At 43.0% G+C, this 27322-nt stretch overlaps 1 protein-coding gene across 1 annotated transcript in view; it reads right to left on the bottom strand.

The window, feature by feature from the left end:
* Positions 1-559: 559 nt before the first annotated feature.
* Positions 560-27322, bottom strand: part of LOC135522369 (igLON family member 5-like) — a 154183-nt gene continuing 127420 nt past the window's right edge. Inside the window, exons 5-8 of the mRNA XM_064948548.1 lie at positions 22158-22289; positions 11246-11366; positions 8244-8395; positions 560-6992 (exon numbers count right to left, since the gene is read on the bottom strand). Coding sequence (XP_064804620.1) covers positions 6889-6992; positions 8244-8395; positions 11246-11366; positions 22158-22289 — 509 coding nt within the window. The 3' untranslated portion in view covers positions 560-6888. The remainder of the gene's footprint in view (positions 6993-8243; positions 8396-11245; positions 11367-22157; positions 22290-27322) is intronic.

The raw sequence follows: 27322 nt of genomic DNA, 5'->3' as shown, positions 1-27322 counted from the left end.
GACTCATCGTCATCAATGTTTAGGTAAATCGTTTAAAAAAGACGCTCCGAGTTACTTTGACTCCGCTGTCCACCTAGTATCCACCACAGCTTTGACCTCACCCAAAAGCTGACCCCCAAACCCGTACCACTCGCAGCCAGAAGCAGTTTGACTGAAAAGGAGACAAACAGCCTAAATAGCCCTTTTCACTGGATTAAATATGTTCTGAATTGTCATAAACAAGAGAAGTGGGGACTGATCTACACTGTGCACCTCAACAGAAACATTAGCATAACATTTGGCAACAGTTTCTGACATGTATTCGTAAACTGCCGTTTCTATCCATCTCTCAGTGATCTTTACTCCCGTTGAAAGTGTGTAAATAATTTACAGCAATCTAATGGAACTTTAAGGTCATATTGATTATGTACTTAAGGTATTATATTTTCAGCTGTCTGTTTTCCTCTGCATTTAGATATCATCTTGATTTACTCCTATTCAAAAAAGACAATGTACAACTTGGCATCAAGCATCAGGTGAAAAGTTTAAACAACGACAACAATCAACCACTCACACAGAGTTCTGTTAAAAACAACATTATTTGTTTATTTTTTTCTCCCTCTGATATATTTTCTTTTCTTTTTTTTAAACTCCACTTCTATAGATTTGGAGAGAAAAAACTGTCCACTCACATAGATATGACAGAAACAGAGACAGAACGGAGATCAAATGAACCAAAAGAGTCATCCTAATCAACATCGCTTCACTGCACAGAAAATATGTCAAGATGGAAGACGATGCTGCTTGTGTTCCTTTGCTTTGTTCAGTATGTTATATCGATGCAATCTTGAAAAGTCAACACAGACAGAAATAATAATGTCGAGGTCCAGGGGTAGATTGAAACCAACATGCCTGCCATGTGAAGGTCAGATAATCCACACACACACACACGGACACACACACTCACAAATCAATAACACAGATTTACCAGGGTGGGGACCTGGCCTACAGAGAGGTGGCAAGGCAGCAGGCAGCGGGATTGGCACAGAGAGGGAAAGGAGATGGAGAAGGACGTTTGTCAGAGGTGCAACGAGAGAGAGAGAGATGGGCATGACATCTCCATAAGATGTCTGCAAACACTAACCAAGCATTCTAGAGTAGACTCATCCACTGGATTGCATTGGACACCTAAGACACCCTAATATTTGTTATTAGTTCACGCACTGATAAAAATGACATTTGTCTTTGTGCATTGTTATTACCTGATTGTCATTCTTTCCCCAGAAGTTTCAAAATTGCTCTGGTGAAACAACACTGTCATGACAACCCAATCGTATATTGTGTCATAAATTCAAATCTATACATCTCACATTAATAGGACAGTCTCAGACAGTTTGCAACTTAATCACAACGTACAGGTTCTCTCCCATTTTATCATATGAACACACGCCAGAACATCACTTGATGCTGTCATTCGACAAGAAAGAAATATAGTTCCATTGTCAGTTTTCGCCACGGCAACCAATATTTACCCAGCTGATTGACTGGCCAAATGGCAGGTTTGTGCTGGTGACTCACAAAGGCCAAGTAATGGGGCACTCAGCATTGGAGATGTTAGGCAGGCTTCTAATTTATTTATTTATTACCTTTATTTAACTAGGCAAGTCAGTTAAGAACAAATTTTATTTTCAATGACAGCCTAGGATCAATGGGCTAACTGCCTTGTTCAGGGGCAGAACAACATATTTTTACCTTGTCAGCTGAGTGATTCAATCTTGCAACCTTTTGGTTACTAGTCCAACACTCTAACCACTAGGCTACCTGCCACCCCATGACTAAGGAGGCTGGCTGGTGGGCGCCTCCATTGTTGCCTGGTAGTGTGCAGACTCTCTGTTATCCCAGCTGTGGATGGACCAACACTGGTACACTGTTAATTATCCACTAGCTACATTCTTAGAGAGGAGAGGGTGGTTGACAAGCAACCAGCTGTAGTGCCGGCCTGTCTGTGTGGATGGAGGTGGGAGTGAGTGACTGCTGCTCTTGCCTCTGTGGCTCACAAGTGTTACTTTAACCCACTATCCACACAAACAAATACTGTCAATGTTTTACATGAATAATAATATATCCTAATTAGAATTCAGAATAGAAACGATGAACAAACAAAATATCTACATAAATGTATCTTTTTGCTCAATCAATTCTGTCCTTGTGTGTCTATCAATTCAACTACTACCAACTTTACTATATAACCTAGCTACCTCATTCAACTTCCAAGCTTAGCCCTCAGTGAGTCAAGGCAAATATCACTTCCTCTGCTTGGCAACATGTAGTCAGCATGTTTATCTTATAATGACCTATTTCCATCATGTAGCTCACCTCAGTCCAGCATGTTGTGTATCGATGCACTCATTAGTACAGCTAATGGAAATCTACTGGAGCTTAAATACACTCGCAACGTTGACTCTGCTCATAAGAATTGAACAGGCCTTTAGAATAGCTGGTGAACTATAGATCATTAGGATAACACATTGTTATCTAACTAGTGGGCTATTGTGTGAAGGACAAAAGCTGGAGAGACCTGGCCGGTACTAAGGAAATCATTTATATATCAATGAGTCTGTCCCTCAATAAGACACATCTTCTTGTGTATAACCGATACATAGTACCAGTACTGAAAATCTGACATATTTCTGATAATTTATCATTTAGTTGAATATTGACCAAATACTATCATGGCTACGGTTCTATTCCCCTTTATCTCGTCTTGTTCTATTGTACATCCTATCGTTCTAGACTCTACTCCTACTAAAGAGTCGGCTGTGTTTGTCAGACATAAGCCTCTAGATACACAGTATCGATAGGTACTGACATTTCCAAAATTAACATTTGGTATCAATCATTTAATTGAGTACAGTAATAAAATATAATGTACTAGAAGGTGCCATTATACAGACAATTGTTAGACATCTCATTATCAGAAGGAACAAAAATGTGCCTTGACTAGCTACTCTTTCAACTGACATGAAAGTAAGACGAATGGCTCATTCTTCATTGTATGTTCTCTAAACACATAGTTACCTTAGTTGACAATATAGCTTGGCCAAATCGTTTCGGAGATGGGGAGAAAATCAATGTGCAATTAGGGGTGTCTTGTATCAAGGCATGATAAATTATGCTCTTTATTCTAAGGCCTTACTATAGACACTTGACAATTCTGTCTTTGGGCCCTTGTAAAGTGACCCTGGGGAGAAATTGCTCTATTTCATGCGTGCGATCCAGTCCAATGTATCGATTAACCATTGCATTTGGAACTGAAAGTGTGTTGAGGAAGTGTTCGATGTGGGAATATAGTGGTTATAGTGATTCAGGATCTAACACAAAAATGAGTACATTCAAACGGTGACTGGGTGTTTAGTTATCTAGCCTCAACTGCTACTCTACCACTGTATTTTCATATACTACCAGACTTGTCACTCATAAATTAAAAAAACACACCACCCAAATATGGTTATAATTTTCTTTAAAACATTTAAATAATCTAAAATATAAATGAAGCAAGTTCGTTTATATTATGTACATCAACATAAGCCAAAAAGTGCTGCTTAGCAATGCTCGAGTGGTGCCCGTAGAATTAGCATCGCCCCCCACACATGTGAATGCACCACTTACGACCATTGAAATCATACAGTATGTCTCTGTGCTGTAATTACAGGTCAAGCTGCATGACACCACACCATCTCATTAAAGTGTGAAGTGCTCGCTTGATAGGCTAGCAGATCAGGAGGGACGACGCAGCGGTCATTTTAGGAATGCTATCTGAGCTGCTATCCTATCAAGTGTCTTCCCTGTCTTTTCTCGTTCACTGTCTGGTCAGAGTCATCCCATCTCCCTCTGCCTCAGAGCTTTGTCCCCACCAGTCTGGGCTTCTTCCCACTGTCCATCAAGGAAGTGCATTTTCTGCATCCTTCCTTTTCCCATTTCCAGTATTCTGATTAACTTTCACATTTAACTCACGGAGACACTCAAACTCATTTGGGGTTATTACAAATGCCCACCATACATAACGCCCTCCATTGCATGAACTTAAAAGCACATCTCCCAGCCTTTCCCCCAGCCTAAAGCCCAAACACAAGATACAGCTTTTTTTTTTCAAAGTCCCCCCAAAACGAACATTTACATGCTTTTTTTCAAACCCACATTGAGAAACATGACAGTATGTTTTTGTTATTTTTTTAGTTATTTTCTTTTAGTTTTTTCTTCAAGGACAGAGTATGTACATACAGAAGTTTATTCCACTGATAAAATTGAGCTGGGTGCTGACATGAGACAGAATATGTGAAAGAGAGAAGACAGACAGAAAGACAGCGTGAGTGAGAGAAAACGACAAAGAAGGAAAAACAGAATCACTGACCAAAACAACCTGCTCTTGTGCTTGAAAATCGATACCAATCAATGTCCTGTGAGTCTGAGCAAAACAAGATGAACACAAGTGGGTCTGTCTGTTGCCCTTCAGACATACCAGTGACTGACTACATTGCATAGAGCAACGGGCATCAACAGAACACATCTCACACTATATTCAGTGAGACAAACAGATTTTCATTGACTAGCCTCCTGCTAAAGGGGACATTCACTCTTGCTAGGGCTTCACATCTCTTCATATATTAGCACACTTCATACAATAGTATTACTAAAACAGTTCTATTCTTGAATAGATTGTTAGGGGCACCCTTCACTATCATAGCCCAGATTAACCAGATTGGATGCCTCTCCTATATCTTAGTTAGCAGGTTGGTTAAAATGAAATCAAACAAAAAAAGATGACAGCTATTCGCAGAATACTGAATACGGATGCTGCATATTCCTGTAAGGTCACAGGAATTGTGGGTAGTCAGCGAGTTGCTAGTGTGAGCCAACCTCTCCATTCAGGTTGGCTCACTATGGGGAAGTTTGCATATAGACATAGACACAGCAGGACATGACAGAGAGACAGCGGATGGGTAGTTGGGGTGTCATCGAGCCTCATAGCACACGTCTCAGTGGTTGATCTGTGCAGGTAAAGTGGCTGGATAATTGAACCCTGGGGGGGTTCAATCAGGGCCCAGGTGTGGTGGTTTGTGAGGACGCGCCGCGTCTGCTTTACAGGGACGAGGGTGTCCTTGAGGAGGATGCTGTCAGGGCCAGGATTGAACGTGATTTATGGGGCCTGTCCATGGCTGGCGGGAAGGACACCGGGGGAAGCGGAGAGTGTAGGCCCTGTCGCTTATCCAGCCATAGGTAATGGCTAATTACATCTTTATCTCCTGGTGCGCCTGTCCAGCCATACAGGGGCTGACTGACTTACAGGGACGCTGCTTTACATACATCACTTTCAATCATTTATCCATGGAGTTGGTCTGTCTGGAGAGTGACATGCTATGGAAGCAGGTTGAATATATGTAATATGTGTAACATGTATTATACAGTTAACAGCATGAAAACAAAGGTTTTAATACAGACACGTTTACAAACGATATTACATTTCATTGACTGTGGACTCTTTTGGATGAAAAGGATCCCTCGGGATCAACTTCCATGTGTTTTTAAAATCCTTGTCAAAAAGAGCACAACTTGAAAACCTGACAACTTCGTCTTTTGTCGTTGTCGTTCAGTTCAACGAGTGCGATTTCTCCGAGGGATTAAGTACAAAATATGTTTTTGCACACACGGCTCGTCATGAGCTCTGGAGTAGTATGTGTTCTTTTTTTTTTCTCACATGGAATTACTTTTCATATTTATTTAAATACTTATTAACATCATCAGTATTATTATCAACACCAAAAAAGTTATAGCAGTTTAACCTTGCAGAGTAAAACGGACACAGTGCAGGGGAGGAGGGGGAGTGGGAGGGAGGTTTCACGACAGGAACATCTCTAACCAGTACATGCTATCAACAAGCGACAAGGAAGGAGGATGACTGGTCAACGCCTTCAAAGCAGGAGACACGATTGTTATTTCTACAGTCCCTTCCTGGTTATGAAAACTGTAATAGAGGCTGATGGGTAATGTCATTTTGCTGGATATTTTATTAGGATCCACATTAGCCACTGCCAATGGGAGGGTTGGATGTGGATAGACTGCCTCTAGTAACGGCATGGCTTCTGTACTGCATTATATTTACACACAAGACAGAGCACAAACCACCTTAACGATGAGGGGGGGGCTTCTCACGTGCTTCGTCTTGGTTGCGATCCCAAAAGGATGCACTAGAAGGGCAAAGACTATATAGAACCCCCCACCGCCCACCCTTCATGTGTGTTTTGACATCAATCGTAGCAGCCACGTCCTATACACTGCCACACGGTTAAAAACAAAATAAAACGGTACTTGTGTGATCATAGGGTCAATTGTCACAAGGCCAATGGGCCAATGGACAGCTTTCAACAAGGTCACGTGACCCTCATCATAATAACTAATCATTGTTATTATAGAGTAGTTCCAACCATAAATAGGAGTGTTTTTACTCCTAGTTTTCAAATGTCTATGCGACCAACAGTAGTGTAGATCAGTCATCATTTAGATTTATAATAGTATTATTCTGGTGTTAAATATCTGTTTTCATCATCATCATCATCATCATCACAATTATCATTCTTAATAAACACAGACATCATAAACATCACCAATGTGACCCTCATTGGAAACAGCATGAAGTGGTGATAGTGGCAATAATGGTGATAGTGGCAATATAGGTAGCAAGGGGGGAGGTAGTGGGGTGAGGAATAGGGGGGAGTTGGTGTGGGTGTGAGATGCGATGCGTCAATGGCTCCTGGAATAATGCATATCATTTTTGTTTCACAGTGATGGGTTCGTAATTAAAGAAATTCCTTCTTCCTTCCGCAGGCGGGACGGGACTTCCAGGAAAAGCTCTTAGACCTTCATCAGAAGAGAGACAGAGAGGCAAAGCCAGAAGCCGACGCCCGCACTCACCCCCACGTTGATGGCCACGCCTCGCCCGTACACGGCTCCCGGCCCTGCGGCAAGGGGCCCGGGAGAGAAGGACAGGCACCGGAAGGAGAGAGGTAACCGAGGGAAGAAAGAGTGGAGAAGAATTCGTAAGGGAAAAAGGAAACAACCAGAGAAAATGTAAGCTACAAGTAAAAATAAGTCAAACATTTTGGGATAGAAATGAAGTCTGAGTGCAATGACAGGGACAGAGAGTAAAACCATCCCCGAAGCGATCTGATATTAGTCAGAGTGGTTTGATTTTCAGTCTGTGTCCCATTCGTATAGACGGTTCAGACCCAGCTTGTTATAATGATGAAAGATTGATGATGAACTTAATTATAATGATGAAGATTAGGTAATAGAGGAGAGGAGAAGGACAAATGATGGGAGAGATAAGACACAGAGGCAGGCGGAATGGAGGGAATGGAGCAAGGCGGAGCAGAAGGATGTATGAGACTGACTGGCTGGGGGTGAGTCATTGGAGGGAGACTTGCCGAGAGAACAGCAGAATGAGGGAAGAAAAGAGGAGAAAGGGAGGAGATGAAGGGGCTCACTTAAGATGGCAGAGTGTGGAAGGCGGGAGAGAGGGTGGGATAGAGGGAGAGAGAGAACACAGTGTTGGAAATCGCTCATTGGGGAGGGCTAATGCGAGACGGGAGGAGCGAGAAGGAGAGAAACGACAACTTCCTGGGGTAGCAGAACAGGATAGGACAGAGGGAGAAATGGAGGAGAAAAGCTCTTTGGCGTAATGGGGTGGCGAATAAAGAGATGGAAAGACGGAAGGAGGGATTGGGGAAGGAGGGAGGGGGATGAGGAAATCCAACACTGTGAGCAGGGAAAGGAAGAGAGATGGGGATGGGGCAATGCAGTGTGTGACTAGGTGTATGTTTGCATTGGTTTGCTTCTCTAAGTATGTGCGCATGCACATTTGACTACTTGTGTGATTGAGTGAAGTAGAATGAGCTTAGACACCTGTATGGACGTCTGTGTGTGTATGCATCACAGGAGGCTGCTGAGGGGAGGACAGCTCATAATAATGTCCGGAATGGAGCAAATTGAATGGCATCAAAGACATGCAAACCATGTGTTTGATGTATTTGAACCCATTCCACTCAGTCTTCTCCAGTTATTACCACAAGCCCGTCCTCCCCAATTCAGGTGCCACCAACCTTCTGTGGTATGCATGCATGAGTGTGTGTTTGCATGTGGCTAGCTGTGTGTACGTATGCATGCTTAAGTATGTGTGTGTGTTTGTGTGAATGCTTTAAGAGACTCACGGAAGAGCAGCATGCTGGCGTTGGAGGCTCCCAGCCTGTTGGAGGCAAAACAGGTGTAGTTGCCAAAGTGTTTGTCCGTCACGTTGGTGAAGAGCAGCAGTGAGCGCGTCTTCTCGTTCTTGATCCTCAGAGTATTGTCGTTCTCTACCGGCCTGATACAGAGAGAGAGAGAGAGAGAGAGAGAGAGAGGGGGAGAGAGGGAGCGAGTTGGGCGAGATAGAGAGAGGGGGCGAGGCAGAGAGAGAGGCGGGATGTAGATAGAGAAAGAGGGGTAGAGTGGGGGGGTTGGGAGAGCGACAGACGGTGAGAGGGAGAGAGAGAAATAACTTTATATCTGAAAGAATGTGTTAGCAATACTGGAAAGAATCTACCTAAACTATCAAATCAAATGTTATTTGTCACATGCGCCAAATACAACAAGTGTAGACCTTACCGTGAAATGCTTACTTACAAGCCCCCTCCTCTCTGTCATTACCTCACCTGACAATTCTAATAGTCAAAATCTAACAGCAATTAAATCTACCATACTCTAGTGTGCCCTATTAGAGTGCGTTCTCTCTCTCTCTCTCTCTCTCTCTCTCTCTCTCTCTCTCTCTCTCTCTCTCTCTCTCTCTCTCTCTCTCACACACTCTTTTCTCTCTCTCTCTCTCTCTCTCCCATGGTATTTTGATTATATTTGAAAGGATTGGATAGGTGTTACCAATACAGAGCTGAGTTTTTACCATATTACTCATTACAATCCAATCCTTTGCCATCGAGAGAGAATATTAAATCACACCTCTTAGCGGGAAATGGTTACTATATTCTCCCCAGAGATCTCAGAAAAACACATTCCCCCTCCACTCTGTCACTACCTTATCTGAAAATTCCAATACAAATCTAACAGCACTTAAACCTACAATACTTCCCAGTGTGCCCCATTGGATGTGTTAGCAATAAAGGAAAAAAATCTACCTAACCTATTAAATCAAATCAAATCAAATGTTATTTATCACATGCTCCAAATACAACAGGCCTTACCGTGAAATGCTTACTTACAAGCCCTTAACCAACAATGCAGTTTTAAGAAAATAGAGTTAAGAAAATATTTACTAGGCAATTTGTACATTAGGGTAGGTGTAAAGTGACTATGCATAGATAATAAACAGCGAATAGCAGCAGTGTGTGGGGGGAGGGGTCAAAGCAAATAATACAGGTAGCTATTTGATTAGTTGTTTGGCAGACTTATGGCTTGGGGGTAGAAGCTGTTAAGGAGCCTTTTGGACCTAGACTTGGTGCTGCGTTACCGCGTTACCGCGTTATCGTGCGGAATTTAGCGAGAGAAATGTCCATGACTTGGGTGACTGGAGTCTTTGTTAATTTTTTGGGGCTTCCTCCGACACCGCCAAGTATATAGGTCCTGGATGGCAGGAAGCTTGGCCCCAGCAGTTTTTATACCAGGCGGTGATGCAACCTACATGTTGACCAGTTTAAAGTTCTTGCTCACATCGGTTACGGAGAGCGTGATCACACAGTCGTCCTGAACAGCTGGTGCTCTCATGCATGCTTCACTGTTGCTTGCCTCGAATGCGAGCATAGAAGGCCCGTCTGGTAGGCTCGCACCACATCCGACGAGCATCGGAGCCAGTGTAGTAGGATTAAATCTTTGTCCTGTATTGAAGCTTTGCCTGTTTTATGGTTCATCTGAGGGCATAGCGGGATTTCTTATAAGCGTCCAGCAGCTCTAGCCTTTAGCTCAGTGCGGATGTTGCCTGTAATCTATTCATTTTGGTTGGGATATGTACGTATGGTCACTGTGGGGTCGACATCGTCGATGCACTTATTTATGAAGCCGGTGACTGAGGTGGAATACTCCTCAATGCCATTGGATGAATCCTGGAACATATTCCAGCCTGTGCTAGCCTCTTGGAACTCTAGGGGCAGTATTTCATTTTTGGATAAAAAAACGTTCCCGTTTTAAACAAGATATTTTGTCACGAAAAGATGCTCGACTATGCATATAATTGACAGCTTTGGAAAGAAAACACTCTGACGTTTCCAAAACTGCAAAGATATTATCTGTAAGTGCCACAGAACTGATGCTACAGGCGAAACCAAGATGAAACTTCAAACAGGAAATGAGCAAAATTTTTGAAGCACTGTTTTCCATTGTCTCCTTATATGGCTGTGAATGCGCCCTGAACGAGCCTACAATTTCTGCCGTTTCCCCAAGGTGTCTGCAGCATTGTGACGTATTTGTAGGCATATCATTGGAAGATTGACCATAAGAGACCACATTTACCAGGTGTCCGCCCGGTGTCCTGCGTCGAAATTGGTGCGTAAAACTTCAGCTGCAAGTATTTTTCCATGTGATTCAGAGGAGAAAGCAGACTTCCACGAATGATATATCAATGAAGAGATATGTGAAAAACACCTTGAGTATTGATTCTAAACAACGTTTGCCATGTTTCAGTTGATATTATGGAGTTAATTTGGAAAAAAGTTTGGCGTTTTGGTGACTAAATTTTCGGGTTTTTTTGGTAGCCAAACGTGATGTACAAAACGGAGCGATTTGTCCTACACAAAGAATCTTTCAGGAAAAACTGAACATTTGCTATCTAACTGAGAGTCTCCTCATTGAAAACATCCAAAGTTCTTCAAAGGTAAATGATTTTATTTGAATGCTTTTCTGGTTTTTGTGAAAATGTTGCCCGCTAAATGCTACGCTAAATGCTACGCTAGCTATCAATACTCTTACACAAATGCTTGTTTTGCTATGGTTGAAAAGCATATTTTGAAAATCTGAGATGACAGTGTTGTTGAGAAAAGGCTAAGCTTGAGAGCTAGCATATTTATTTAATTTCATTTGCGATTTTCATAAATAGTTAACGTTGCGTTATGGTAATGAGCTTGAGGCTGTATTCACGATCCCGGATCCGGATGGGTACTATCAAGAGGCTAGCAAAACCGTCCTATTAGAGAAAAAGTGAAGGAAAAGGAGAAGGAGGAGGTATTTTTCTTACCTGCGGTCATCTCTGTACCACTCAAAGGAGGCCGTGGGTACTGCCATGGCCTCACAGCGCAAAATGGCCGTTTTGCCCAGCTGGGCTGGCATGTTCTTCACGTCTGTGATCATGGGAGGGTCTGAACAAGGGAGAAGGAGGGAGAAGTGAGAGAAATCTTTAACATATGTACACAACGATAGTGATTAAAAGTTAAGCTCAGACAAAGAAAGGCTCAGTTACCTTCAAGGTCGAGAAAGGTTGAGGTTGATAAATACATGCCATATAAATTTCTTAAGACATACACTACCGACCAAAGGTTTTAGAACACCTACTCATTCAAGGGTTTTTCTTATTTTTTAAAATATTTTCTACATTGTAGAATAACAGTGAAGACATCAAAACTATGAAATAACACATATGGAATCATGTAGTAACCAAAAAAGTGTCCATATATATTTAATATTTCAGACTCTTCAAAGTAGCCACCATTTGCCTTGATGACAGCTTTGCACACTCTTGGCATTCTCTCAACCAGCTTCATGAGGTAGTCAGGTGTACCTTATTAAAGTGAATTTGTGGAATTTCTTTACTTCTTAATGTGTTTGAGCCAATCAGTTGTGTTGTGACAAGGTAGGGGGGATACAGAAGATATCCTTATTTGGTAAAAGACCAAGTCCATATTATGGCAAGAACAGCTCAAATAAGCAAAGAGAAATGACAGTCTATCATTCATTGAAGACATGAAGATCAGCCAATACAAAAAATTTCAAGAACTTTGAAAATTTTTAAATGCAGTGGCAAAAAACATCAAGCGCTATGATGAAACTGGCTCTCATGAGGACCGCCACAAGAATGGAAGTCCCAGAGTTACCTTTGCTGCAGAGGATATGCTTATTAGAGTTACCAGCCTCAGAAATTGCAACCCAAATAAATGCTTCACAGAATTCAAGTAACATCTCAACATTTTAGAGGAGACTGTGTTTTTAATTAAATTTTTATTTCACTTTATTTAACTAGGTAGGCTAGTTGAGAACAAGGTCTCATTTAGAACTGTGGCCTGGCCAAGATAAAGCAAAGCAGTGTGACACAAACAACAACACAGAGTTACACATGGAATAAACAAACATACAGTCAATAATACAATAGAAAAAGTCAATATACAGTGTGTGCAAATGAGGTACGATAAGGGAGGTAAGGCAATAAATAGGCATAGGGGCAAAATAATTTCAATATAGATATTAAACACTGGAGTGATAGATGTGCAGAAGATGAGTGTGCAAGTACAGCTACTGTGGAGCAAAGAAAAAATAAATAACAGTATGGGGATGAGGTAGTTAGATGGGCTATTTACAGATGGGCTGTGTACAGGTGCAGTGATCTGTGAGCTGCTCTGACAGCTGGTGTTTAAAACCTCTTAAGGATGCTGTGAATTTTCACATTTTTTTGTTAAAAATCGCGCAACATTTCAACGTCCTGCTAGTCATGCCAGGAATATAGTATATGCATATGATTAGTATGTGTGCATAGAAAACACTCTGAAGTTTCTAGAATTGGTTCAATGGTGTCTGTGACTATAACAGAATGAGTTCCGTGGTCAAAATCGCAAGGAGACCTGATCACAAAATCGACAAAGAAAAAATCCATCCGCCAGTCTCTGTATTGTCTATTGCACGCTATAATAGATGGGACTGGGCTTGCAGTTCCTACAGCTTCCACACGATGTCGCCAGTGTTGTGAATTCAATGCAGCTAAATCCTTGGTCATCTGAGTAATAGGCACATCCTGTCATGAAGCCTCCCAGAGGAAGTAATGAAAGTGGCAAACTTCGACACGATTTCCAAACTTGCAGCTATTGAATACAGATCTCCCGTGATCAATTTGATCATTTATTAACGTTTACTAATACCTAAAGTTGGATTACAAAAGTAGTTTGAAGTGTTTTGTCAAAGTTTATAGGCAACTTTTTTAATTTAAAAAACTGACGTTGCGTTGGGAAACGTGACTTTTTTCCTGGATTTCACGGTGTTCATAAATGGACATTTTGGGTATATATGGACCGATTTAATCGAAAAAAACACCCAATTGTGATGTTTATGGGACATATAGGAGTGCCAACAAAGAAGCTCGTCAAAGGTAATGAATGTTTTATATTTTATATCTGCGTTTTGTGTAGCACCGGCTACGCTAATTTCTTTGTTTACGTCCCCTTCATGTGTTTCTGGGGGCTGCATGCTATCAGATAATAGCTTCTCATGCTTTCGCCGAAAAGCATTTTACAAATCTGACATGTTGGCTAGATTCACAACGAGTGTGGCTTTAATTGAGTACCTTGTATGTGTGTTTTAATGAAAGTTTGAGTTGTATCGAGTACTATTAGTTGGCGCTCTGGAATTTTGCTGATTTTGATGCCTGTACAGGCATCGCATCCGTAACAGGCTAAAGTTTGTGAGGGAGATATGTGTCTCCAGCTGCAGTGATTTTTGCAGTTCGTTCCAGTCATTGGCAGCAGAGAACTGGAAGGAAAGGCAGCCAAAGGAGGAACTGGCTTTGGGGGTGACCAGTGAAATATACCTGCTGGAGAGCGTGCAACGGGTGGGTGCTGCTATGGTGACCAGTGAGCTGAGATAAGGTAGGGAATTACCTAGCAAAGACTTATAGATGACCTGGAGCCAGTGGGTTTGGCGACGAATTTTAAGCGAGGGCCAGTCAACAAGAGCTTACAGGTCGCAGTGGTGGGTAGTATATGGGGCTTTGGTGACAAAACGGATGGCACTGTGATAGACTGCATCCAATTTACTGAGTAGAGTGTTGAAGGCTATTTTGTAAATGATATTGCCGAAGTCAAAGATCGGTAGGATAGTCAGTTTTACAAGGGTATGTTTGGCAGCATGAGTGAAGAATGCTTTGTTGTGAAATAGGAAGCCAATTTGAGATTTAATTTTGGAATGGATATACTTAATGTGAGTCTGGAATTAGAGTTTACAGTCTAAACAGACACCCAGGTATTTGTAGTTGTCCACATATTCTAAGTAGGAAACGTCCAGAGTAGTGATGCTGGACGGGCGGGCGGGTGTGGGCAGCGATCGGTTGAAGAGCATGCATTTAGTTTTACTTGCATTTATGAGCAGTTGGACACCATGGAAGGAGAGGTGTATGGCATTGAAGCTCATCTGGAGGTTAGTGTCCACAGTGTCCAAAGAAGGGCCAGAAGTATACAGAAGGGTGTCATCTGCATAGAGGTGGATCAAAGAATCACCAGCAGCAAGAGCGACATCATTGATGTATACAGAGAAAAGAGTCGGCCTGAGGGTTGAACACTGTGGCACCCCCATAAACAGCCAGAGGTCCAGACAACAGGCCCTCTGATTTAACACACTGAACTCTGTCTGAGAAGTAGTTTGTGAAGCAGGCGAGGCAGTCATTTGAGAAACCAAGGCTGTTGAGTCTGCCGATAAGAATGTGGTGACTGAAAGATTTGAAAGCCTTGGCCAGGTCGATGAATACAGCTGCACAGTATTGGCTCTTACCAATGGCGGTTTTGATATCGTTTAGGACCTTGAGTGCACCCATGACTGCTGAAGTGCACCCATGACCAGCTCGGAAACCAGATTGAATAGCGGGGAAGGTACGTCTTACTGCTACGCCATTGATCCAAGATGGCGTAGCAGTAAGACATCCTGTCGTGTCGTGCCCCTTGTATATATCGTTTTTATATTGTTTTTTTCTTTTGTTTTTACATATTTTTCTTCGCATATTTAAAAAAAACATTTTGCTAAACCTCAGCTTCCAAATACTCTCCTGCAACCCGCCTCACCCAATGTAGCTATTTTTCCTAAAGTATTTATATTTACTTCGGAACCGGAACCCCTCAACTGAAGCTAGCCAGCTAACTACCAGCTATGCTAGCGGTCTTCAGCTAACCGGTCATCAGCTAACCTTTAGCTCGGAAAGCTCTCGCCAGTTCGAACAACGCGACTCTAACCAGAGCATAACGGACCTATTTATCTTCTATCCCCGGATTCCCACAGCAAACGGAACATTTTTCAGCTGGATCTTCACAACTAGCTATCTAGCTAAACCGCAACCCCGGATGATTACTCCTGGCTAGCGTTTCCACCCACTTAGCTTGAAGCTAGCCCGGCCAGAGCCCCTGTGCTACCACCGTAGCATACTCCTGGGCTACAATACCCGGACCCACGACCGGTCTATTGATGTCACCGCATGAAGAGGAATAAACAGACTCACCCCATCGTGACTTCCCCCAAAGGCTAACTCTCTAGCCCTTGCTATCTCCTTGCTTGCTAATTCGGCCTGCTAACTGCTAGCTTGTTTAGCCCCGGTCCGCTAACTGCTACCTTGTTTCGCCCCGGCCTACTAACTGTTAGCTTGTTAGCACAGGCCTGCTAACCGTCTGAATCGCCGCGTCCCAAACACTCACTGGACCCATATTTACTTTCGATCTCTTTTCGATTTTTAATTTGTTTATACCTTCCGGTAACCTGACTCACCCAATGTGATACGGAATCGCTATTATTTTTAATTTTTAGAACACACTCAAGAACCTCCAGAAGCTAACCAGCTAACTAGCTACAAGCTATTTAGTCATTGTTAGTTTTTTTAACCTGGATAACACTCGCCAGTCCAGCTTCCCTGACCCATCCGCCGCTGCCCCCTGGACACTGATCACTTGGCTACATAGCTGATGCACGCTGGACTGTCCATTAATCACTGTACTCCATTCTGCTTGTTTATGTTTTATCTGTTGGCCCCGTTGCCTAGTCAACGCCATTTTACCTGCTGTTGTTGTGCAAGCTGATTAGCTGTTGTTGTCTCACCTACTGTTTTAGCTAGCTTTCCCAATTCAACACCTGTGATTACTGTATGCCTCGCTGTATGTCTCTCTCAGATGTCAATATGCCTTGTATACTGTTGTTCAGGTTAGTTATCATTGTTTTAGTTCACATGTCTTTTTAGTTCACAATAGTTCCACTCTTCATACCCCTGATACCTCCTTTGTCCCACCTCCCACACATGCGGTGACCTCACCCATTACAACCAGCATGTCCAGAGATACAACCTCTCTCATCATCACCCAGTGCCTGGGCTTACCTCCGCTGTACCCGCACCCCACCATACCGCTGTCTGCGCATTATGCCCTGAATATATTCTACCATGCCCAGAAACCTGCTCCTCTTATTCTCTGTCCCCAATGCTCTAGGCGACCAGTTTTGATAGCCTTTAGCCGCACCCTCATACTACTCCTTCTCTGTTCCGCGGGTGATGTGGAGGTAAACCCAGGCCCTGCATGTCCCCAGGCACCCTCATTTGTTGACTTCTGTGATCGAAAAGCCTTGGTTTCATGCATGTCAACATCAGAAGCCTCCTCCCTAAGTTTGTTTTACTCACTGCTTTAGCACACTCTGCTAACCCTGATGTCCTTGCCGTGTCTGAATCCTGGCTTAGGAAGGCCACCAAAAATTCTGAGATTTCCATACCCAACTATAACATCTTCCGTCAAGATAGAACTGCCAAAGGGGGAGGAGTTGCAGTCTACTGCAGAGATAGCCTGCAAAGTAATGTCATACTTTCCAGGTCCATACCCAAACAGTTCGAACTACTAATTAATTCTCTCCAGAAATAAGTCTCTCACTGTTGCCGCCTGCTACCGACCCACCTCAGCTCCCAGCTGTGCCCTGGACACCATTTGTGAATTGATCGCCCCCCATCTAGCTTCAGAGTTTGTTCTGTTAGGTGACCTAAACTGGGATGTGCTTAACACCCCGGCAATCCTATAATCTAAGCTAGATGCCCTCAATCTCACACAAATCATCAAGGAACCCAGCAGGTACAACCCTAACTCTGTAAACAAGGGCACCCTCATAGATGTCATCCTGACCAACTGGCCCTCCAAATACATCTCCGCTGTCTTCAACCAGGATCTCAGCGATCACTGCCTCATTGCCTGTATCCGCTACGGAGCCGCAGTCAAACGACCACCCCTCATCACTGTCAAACGCTCCCTAAAACACTTCTGTGAGCAGGCCTTTCTAATCGACCTGGCCCGGGTATCCTGGAAGGACATTGACCTCATCCCGTCAGTTGAGGATGCCTGGTCATTCTTTAAAAGTAACTTCCTCACCATTTTAGATAAGCATGCTCCGTTCAAAAATGCAGAACTAAGAACAGATACAGCCCTTGGTTCACTCCAGACCTGACTGCCCTCGACCAGCACAAAAACATCCTGTGGCGGACTGCAATAGCATTGAATAGTCCCCGCGATATGCAACTGTTCAGGGAAGTCAGGAACCAATACACGCAGTCAGTCAGGAAAGCTAAGGCCAGCTTCTTCAGGCAGAAGTTTGCATCCTGTAGCTCCAACTCCAAAAAGTTCTGGGACACTGTGAAGTCCATGGAGAACAAGAGCACCTCCTCCCAGCTGCCCACTGCACTGAGGCTAGGTAACACGGTCACCACCGATAAATCCATGATTATCGAAAACTTCAACAAGCATTTCTCAACGGCTGGCCATGCCTTCCGCCTGGCTACTCCAACCACGGCCAACAGCTCCGCCCCCCCCCCCCCAGCTCCTCGCCCAAGCCTCTCCAGGTTCTCCTTTACACCAAATCCAGATAGCAGATGTTCTGAAAGAGCTGCAAAACCTGGACCTGTACAAATCAGCTGGGCTTGACAATCTGGACCCTCTATTTCTGAAACTATCCGCCGCCATTGTCGCAATCCCTATTACCAGCCTGTTCAACCTCTCTTTCATATCGTCTGAGATCCCCAAGGATTGGAAAGCTGCCGCAGTCATCCCCCTCTTCAAAGGGGGAGACACCCTGGACCCAAACTGTTACAGACCTATATCCATCCTGCCCTCCCTATCTAAGGTCTTCGAAAGCCAAGTCAACAAACAGGTCACTGACCATCTCGAATCCCACCGTACCTTCTCCGCTGTGCAATCTGGTTTCCGAGCCGGTCACGGGTGCACCTCAGCCACACACAAGGTACTAAACGATATCATAACCGCCTTCGATAAAAGACAGTACTGTGCAGCCGTCTTCATCGACCTTGCCAAGGCTTTCGACTCTGTCAATCACCATATTCTTATCGGCAGACTCAGTAGACTCGGTTTTTCGGATGACTGCCTTGCCTGGTTCACCAATTACTTTGCAGACAGAGTTCAGTGTGTCAAATCGGAGGGCATGCTGTCCGGTCCTCTGGCAGTCTCTGTGGGGGTGCCACAAGGTTCAATTCTCGGGCCGACTCTTTTCTCTGTATATCAATGATGTTGCTCTTGCTGCGGGTGATTCCCTGATCCACCTCTACGCAGACGACACCATTCTATATACTTCCGGCCCGTCCTTGGACACTGTGCTATCTAACCTCCAAACGAGCTTCAATGCCATACAACACTCCTTCCGTGGCCTCCAACTGCTCTTAAACGCTAGTAAAACCAAATGCATGCTTTTCAACCGATCGCTGCCTGCACCCGCATGCCCAACTAGCATCACCACCCTGGATGGTTCCGACCTTGAATATGTGGACATCTATAAGTACCTAGGTGTCTGGCTAGACTGTAAACTCTCCTTCCAGACTCATATCAAACATTTCCAATCGAAAATCAAATCAAGAGTCGGCTTTCTATTCCGCAACAAAGCCTCCTTCACTCACGCCGCCAAACTTACCCTAGTAAAACTGACTATCCTACCGATCCTCGACTTCGGCGATGTCATCTACAAAATTGCTTCCAACACTCTACTCAGCAAACTGGATGCAGTTTATCACAGTGCCATCCGTTTTGTCACTAAAGCACCTTATACCACCCACCACTGCGACTTGTATGCTCTAGTCGGCTGGCCCTCGCAACATATTCGTCGCCAGACCCACTGGCTCCAAGTCATCTACAAGTCCATGCTAGGTAAAGCTCCACCTTATCTCAGTTCACTGGTCACGATGGCAACACCCATCTGTAGCACACGCTCCAGCAGGTGTATCTCACTGATCATCCCTAAAGCCAACACCTCATTTGGCCGCCTTTCGTTCCAGTACTCTGCTGCCTGTGACTGGAACGAATTGCAAAAATCACTGAAGTTGGAGACTTTTATCTCCCTCACCAACTTCAACCATCTGCTATCTGAGCAGCTAACCAATCGCTGCAGCTGTACATAGTCTATTGGTAAATAGCCCACCCATTTTCACCTACCTCATCCCCATACTGTTTTTATTTATTTATTTTTCTGCTCTTTTGCACACCAATATCTCTACCTGTACATGACCATCTGATCATTTATCACTCCAGTGTTAATCTGCAAAATTGTAATTATTCGCCTACCTCCTCATGCCTTTTGCACACAATGTATATAGACTCCCCTCTTTTTTTCTACTGTGTTATTAACTTGTTAATTGTTTACTCCATGTGTAACTCTGTGTTGTCTGTTCATACTGCTATGCTTTATCTTGGCCAGGTCGCAGTTGCAAATGAGAACTTGTTCTCAACTAGCCTACCTGGTTAAATAAAGGTGAAATAAAAATGAATAAAACGGTGGGATTCGAAATGGTCGGTGATCTGTTTGTTAACTTGGCTACCGAAGACCTTACAAAGGCAGGTAGGATAGATATAGGTCAGTAGCAGTTTGGGTCTAGAGTGTCTCCCCCTTTGAAGAGGGGGATGACCGCGGCAGCTTTCCAATCATTGGGGATCTCAGACAATACGAAAGAGAGGTTGAACAGGCTTGTAATAAGGGTTGCAACAATTTCGGTGGATCATTTTAGAAAGAGAGGGTCCAGATTTTTTAGCCCGGCTGATTTGTAGGGGTCCAGATTTTGCAGCTCTCTCAGATTGTCAGCTATCTGGATTTGGGTGAAGGAGAAATGGGGAGGCTTGGGCAAGTTGCTGTGGGGGGTGCAGGGCTGTGACCGGGGTAGGGGTAGCCAGGTGGAAAGCATGGCCAGCCGTAGAAAAATGCTTATTGAAATTCTCAATTTATTGGTGGTGACAGCCTCAGTGCAGTGGACAGCTGGGAGGAGGAGCTCTTAGTCGCCATAAACTTTTGGAGTTTGTGCTACAGGATGCAAAATGTCTGTTTCAAAAAGCTAGCCCTTGCTTTCCTAACTGTCTGTGTATATTGGTTCCTAACTTCCCTGAAAAGTTGCATATCGGGGGGCTATTCGATGCTAATGCAATCAGGCCTTCATGGTCAAATTGCTGCAAAGAGCCCACTACTAAAGGACACCAATAATTAGAAGAGACTTGCTTGGGCCAAGAAACATGAGCAATGGACATTAGACTGGTGGAAATTTGTCCAAATTTGAGATTTCTGGTTCCAACTGCTGTGTCTCTGTGGGACGGTGTGGGTGAACGGATGATATCCGCATGTGTATTTCTCACTGTGAAACATGGAGTAGAAGGTGTTATGGTGTGGGGGTGCTTTGCTGGTGACACTGTCTGTGATTTCTTTAGAATTCAAGGAACACTTAACCAACATGGCAACAACAGCATTCTGCAGCGATACGCCATCCCATCTGGTTTGGGCTTAGTGGGACTATCATTTGTTTTTCAACAGGACAATGACCCAACATACCTCCAGGCTGTGTAAGGGCTATTTGACCAAGAAGGAGAGTGATGAAGTGCTGCATCAGATGACCTGGCTTCCACTATCCCCTGACCTCAAACAAATTGAGATGGTTTGGGATGAGTCGGACCACAGAGTGAAGAAACAGTAGCCAACAAGTGCTCAGCATATGTGGAAACTTCAATATTGTTGGAAAAGCATTTAAGGTGAAGCTGGTTTAGAGAATGCCAAGAGTGTGTCAAAGCTGTCATCAAGGCAAAGGGTGGCTATTTGAAGAATCTCAAATATAAAATATATTTCGATTTGTTTAACACTTTTTGGTTACTACATGATTCCATATGTGTTCTTTCATAGTTTTGATGTCTTCACCATTATTCTATAATGTAAAACATAGTCAAAATGAGTAGGTGTTCTAAAACTTTTGAGATATTGCATTTATACATATTGATACATAACTGAATCTTACATATTCAATCATATTTTACATACATTGAATTTAAATATAACTGCAACATGTAAAGTGATGGTCCCATGTTTCTTGAGCTCCAATTAAAGATCCCAGAAATGTTCCATATGCACAAAAAGCTTATTTCTCTCAAATTTTGTGAACAAATTTGTTTACATCCCTGTTATTGAGCATATCTCCTTTGCCAAAATAATCCATCCACCTGACAGGTGTGGCATATCAAGAAGTTGATTAAACAGCACGATCATTACATATGTGCACCTTGTGCTGGGGACAATAAAAAGCCACTAAAATTAGCAGTTTTGGCATACAACACAATGTCACAGATATCTCAAGTTTTGAGCGAGTGTGCAGTTTGGCACTCTGATTGCAGGAATGTCCACCAGAGTTGTTGACAAATCATCGATTGTTCATTTCTCTACCATAAGTCGTTATAGAGATTTTGGTAGTATGTCCAACTGGCCTCCCAACCACAGACCATGTGTATGGCGTCGATTAGACAAGTGGTTAGCTGATGTCAATATCGCAACAGAGTGCCCCATGGATGCAGTGGGGTTATGGTATGTGCAGGCATAATCTACCGACAACGAATACAATTGCATTTTATCGATTGTCAGTTTGAATGCACAGAAATACCGCAACGAGATCCTGAGGCCCATTTTTTTACGGTATCTGTAACCAGTCATGTGAAATCCATAGATTAGGGCCTAATGAAGTTATTTCCATTGACTGATTTCCTCATCTGAACTGTAACTCAGTAAAATACTTTAAAATGTTGCATGTTGATTTTATATTTTTGTTCAGTATAGTATTATCTTATCTATGTGTGGGGTGTCTGTGTGTCTGTGTATGTGAATGCATGCATGTGTTTTTGGTTTGTAGGGACACTCACAGTTGACGGTGACCTTGACTTTGCGTATGTCGGGCTGCGTCACTCCATTGTTGGTGATGCACTCAAACTCCTCCGCCTGATGTCGCTTGATCTCTGTTATGTCCAGGAACTCCCCCTCACTCATTAGACCATCTGATTGGACAAAGGACAGGGTCAAAGGATAGAAGCCAGAGGTTATCCCAGGCTGAGATGTGCATTTGTTCAAGGTCAATTAAATAAATTAGTGTGAAAATACCAGGTTTTTCCCACTAGATGCCACTGTTGCAAATACTGCCATCACACCCTTTTATACATTTTTCTGATCTCTTGTGTTTATTAAATGTGACTCGTTTCAGGAAACTAGGCATATGTCACACGTCACTGCTTCACAGGAGAGTTATTTGCATATAAACATAAATTTTTTGGGCAGAAGTGCATTCTGAAACATCTGACATTTCATGTGCAGTAATAACAAACTTGTACGCCATCTGTAAATACGAATAAAATTGTTAAATTACGAGACTAGTTGATTTAGCCATGGAAAAAGTCAGGAACCTTCCCGCTAGCCATGATTGGCTGAGATAATGGATGGGCTGGACATGCCAAGAGATGAGTTCAGATTGGTCTGACATGTAGCACGCTTCTGTCTATAACAAATGGCTGCTCAGTATGTGTAGGTCATACAGTCTAATGCAGCTTTTAAAAAATATATCACAAATAACTGCAATAGTATTGCACTCCACTTTCTGCAGGACAGAGTTTTGAAATCAGTGGAATGCCCGGTGGAAGCAGAGTATGATAGCTAAGAAGATTCTAGAGTTTGATTGCAAATATGCGAAGGAAGTCGAAAAGAGAACACAAGCCCGTTGTATGAAACCCCTGTCTACAGTCTACAGAAAAAAGGCAAACTCCATTATTGATTGAATCAGATGGCTCATTCATCACAAAACACACCGATTTTGCCAACTACTTGAAAGACTTTTCATTGGCAAGATATGCAAACTTAGGTATGACGTGCTAGCAACAAACACTAACAGTACACATACAAGCATATCTGACCAAATTATGAAATTGTACTTCTGAATTCCGTAAAGTCAGTGTGGAATTCAGTTTTTCTTTATTTTTACTATTTCTACATCGTAAAATAATAATGAATACATCAACACTATGAAATAACACATGGAATCATGTAGTAACCAACAAAGTGTTAAACAAATTCTTCAAAGTTGCCACCCTTTGCCTTGATGACAGCTTTGCAAACTCTTGGCATTCTCTCAACCAGCTTCACTTGGAATGCTTTTCCAAGTCTTGAAGGAGTTTCCACATATGCTGAGCACTTGTTGGCTGCTTTTCCGTCACTCTGCTGTCCAACTCATCCCAAACCATCTCAATTGGGTTGAGGTTGGGTGATTGTGGAGGCCAGGTCATCTGATGCAGCACTCTATCACTCTCCTTATTGGTCAAATAGCCATTACACAGCCTGGAGGTGTGTTGGGTCATTGTCCTGTTGAAAAACAAATGGTAGTCCCACTAAGCGCAAATGAGATGGGATGGCGTATCGCCTTCGAATGCTGTTGTAGCCATGCTGGTTAAGTGTGCCTTGAATTCTAAATAAATCACTGATTGTGTCACCAACAAAGCAACCCCACACCTCCTCCTCCATGCTTCGCGGTGTGAACCACAAATGCAGAGATCATCCATTCACCTACTCTGTGTCTCACAAAGACATGGCGGTTGGAACCAAAAATCTCATCAGACCAAAGACATTTTCCGGATTGACTGACCTTCATGTCCTAAAGTAATGATGGACTGTCCTTTCTCTTTGCTTATTTGAGCTGTTCTTGCCATATTATGGACTTGGTATTTTACCAAATAGGGCTATCTTCTGTGTACCACCACTACCATGTCACAACACAACTGGCTCAAACGCATTAAGAAGGAAAGAAATTCCACAAATTAACTTTTAACAAGGCACACCTGTTAATTGAAATGCATTCGAGGTGACTACCTCATGAAGCTGGTTGAGAGAATGTGCAAAGCTGTCATCAAGGCAGATTGTGGCTACTTTGAAGAATCTCAAATATAAAATAGATTTTGATTTGTTTAACACATTTTTGCTTACTACATGATTCCATATGTGTTATTTCATAGTTTTGATGTCTTCAGTATTATTCTACAATGTAGAACATAGTAAAAAAATAACGAAAAACCCTGGAGTGAGTTGCTGTGTCCATCGACTAGCTAACATTACGTGTATGATCTGTGTAGTAATATTATTTGTATCTCAGAGCCATTTGCATTGCTGGTTATAGCCTAACGTTAGCTAGCTTGCTAGCCAACGAGACATGACCAAGTTCTAAAATTCTCTGGTAGAATGCCCTGCTTTTATTTTGTCACACTCGCAACCGTAAGCTATTTTCTGTAATTAGCTTGCCGTTAACTTGTAAATGATGATTGTGTTGTGAGTTTACTTTCCTGTAACTTAACATTAGCTCGCTAGCGAACAAGCTAGAAACAAACCAAAATATTGTTAAGAAAGTTGCTATAAGTTGCCTGGTTCGTAAATTCATTTTTAAACTGATGGGTTTATTGGTGTTAATATACACCAGTCATGCTGTTTTAGGCCACCAGGCTGCCGATGTCATGTATGTGAATCCTAAAAGAGATGGGCGGGGCTAAGGCTTAAGAGGGTGTGAATGATGCTGAATGGGTGTCGACAAAGAAGAACTCTCCAGTACGTGTACAAAAACATTCCAGGGCTATTTTCTCAGAAGTGGGGTTACAAGTTTATCAACTTTCAAAGCAGCATTACTTCCCCATTGTTCCTCAACTGTAGTGTATGATATACCATGTCCTATGTAAAGAACACCATTTCAAATGTTTCTACTTAAGACCGAATTGAACTGGTTGGTCACAAATGGATCACAATATTTCATTTTCAACTTTGGGTAGAAACCAATAGCTTTTCCTCATGATGAGATTAAAAGGTTGTGGTGGCAGCAGCAGGAATAGTGGCATCAAGTGGGAAAAACATGGTACCTTCACAATCATTTATGGTAAAGATTACAAGCGACTTCAATGGGGAATGAAACCATAAACAGAGTCACAAAGGTTGAAGAAGCAAAACCACAAGCAGCAGCTCCATACTACTTGTCAGAGATAGAGAGACATGATACTGTATACTGTTTGTTGGTGTGGGATTGGTGTCGGTGGTCTGTGGGTGATTGCTGATAATTCTAATGGATTCCTCCTGTCTTACGGTCAGAAATAATTATGGTCCAAATTCAATGTTAGGTACTATATTTATTGGAAATTACATGAATACTATAAATTAAAATGGCCAATTTGGGTGTAATCAATTAGCTTCATTTCTCAGAGATCAAATTATATTCCTTCCATTTGGTGCCTAATGAACACGACCCAGATGTAGAATAAAGTTGCCCTAGATGCTGATTTATGGTCGTTTGGGGGTTTTGCCAGGTGTGGATTGGAGGAGGTGGAAGCTGATCCTAGATCTGTGTTGGATGTTACTGTATGTCCATGAGCAACAGATACTGAAGCTATTGACGGAGGCTTGACAATAATGTTACATCACTCCTTCACAAAGCCTCTCCAGAAATAAATAGGTATTTATTTTTAAACGAGTTTGGCCACACCAAACTCGACAGGGGTAACAGTGTGTGAGTCACTATGCAGTAAGAACAAAATGGAGCTGTTATGTGGTGTTTGACAAAACTGCCTAGTACACTGACAAGCGAATTAGTCTGTCGCTCACTTCGGCACCCCTCGTTGTCCTATGGCAATGTGACGGCAAAAGTCTTTACCGAGTCAAAGAGACCGGCTGGCTAGAATATATTGGCTTTATCCATGTAAGGGAATGGATGCTCCACACAGCTAGATGTTTCTGGCAGCCTCCAAGCTCCAACACCATTAAGCTTTTCTCTAATTTCGCCCATTAAAGAAGTCAGGCTGTGGAACACGACATAATACATAATCTGTCTACTAACAAGGAAATCCACAGCTTAAATTGCTGCTCAGTTATCAGAATAACACATTTTAAAAAGCTAGCCAGTCAGTGGACCACTGGCCTACACACACACACACACACACACACACACACACACACACACACACACACACACACACACACACACACACACACACACACACACACACACACACACGCACACACACGCATACGCACGCACACACACACGCATACGCACACACGCACACACCCACACCCAGTGTTGTCGAGCAACCCCCCCCCCCACAAACACACATGTGCCTAAACCCGCGTAACAATTGACGCACGACACACTAAACAGTAGCAATAATTCCTGTAAGAGATTAGCGCGGAGGTTCCAATTGAAGATTATACTGGGGGATTATTAGCTGCTGCTACTGAGCTGGAGATGATTATCTGCAGCTGCTGCAGTGGCGGTACAGCCTGCCGCCCACCACCCTGTAGCGAGTAGTGGCAGCGGTGGCAAGACGCGTTGGGGGTTTACAGCAATGTTATTCACTCATAACACTAGCCTAATACATTTGGCTCCCCTGTGACATCCCCGACGACGCTGGCTGAGCACCCAACTCTGCCTCCAGGGAAGAAGGGAAGGCAAGGAAAGGGACAGAAGCCAGAGATCCAAATCGCTGAGACACAACCAGGGCGGCAGAAGAAATATTTAAAGAGACTGGCCTAATATATTATAGACGGCTTCTAGAAAGGAGGGAGAGAGAGAAAGAGAGAGAGAAATACAAAAAGATACAGAAAGTGAACGAGTGGTTGAAATCAAACTCTGACTTATCTCTTACCGTTCCTCATATCAGGGAATCAGTCCTCCAGTGAATTCTCATGGCTCTCACAATGGCCTGTAAAACACTGCAGCTCCATCAGACACTGACACAGACACTACTGGAGGAAGACCTAGAGCTGCCTCAGAATTTGTGATCATTTTTTTATTTGATCTTTATTTCACTAGGCAAGTCAGTTAAGAACAAATTCTTATTTACAATGACGACCTACCAAAAGGCAAAAGGTCTCCTAAACAGTTCCCTATTCCCTCTTTAATGCATTAATTTGACCAGGACCCAAGAGGACTCCCCTAGGGCTCTGATTAAAAGTAGTGCACCATATAAAATAGGGGGTGCTTATATTTGTCCTGTTTCACACATGTACAAGTTTG

The sequence above is a fragment of the Oncorhynchus masou genome, chromosome 30 (genome assembly GCF_036934945.1).
Source record: "Oncorhynchus masou masou isolate Uvic2021 chromosome 30, UVic_Omas_1.1, whole genome shotgun sequence".
Taxonomy (NCBI): domain Eukaryota; kingdom Metazoa; phylum Chordata; class Actinopteri; order Salmoniformes; family Salmonidae; genus Oncorhynchus; species Oncorhynchus masou.
This window is presented reverse-complemented; position numbering and strand designations above follow the sequence as displayed.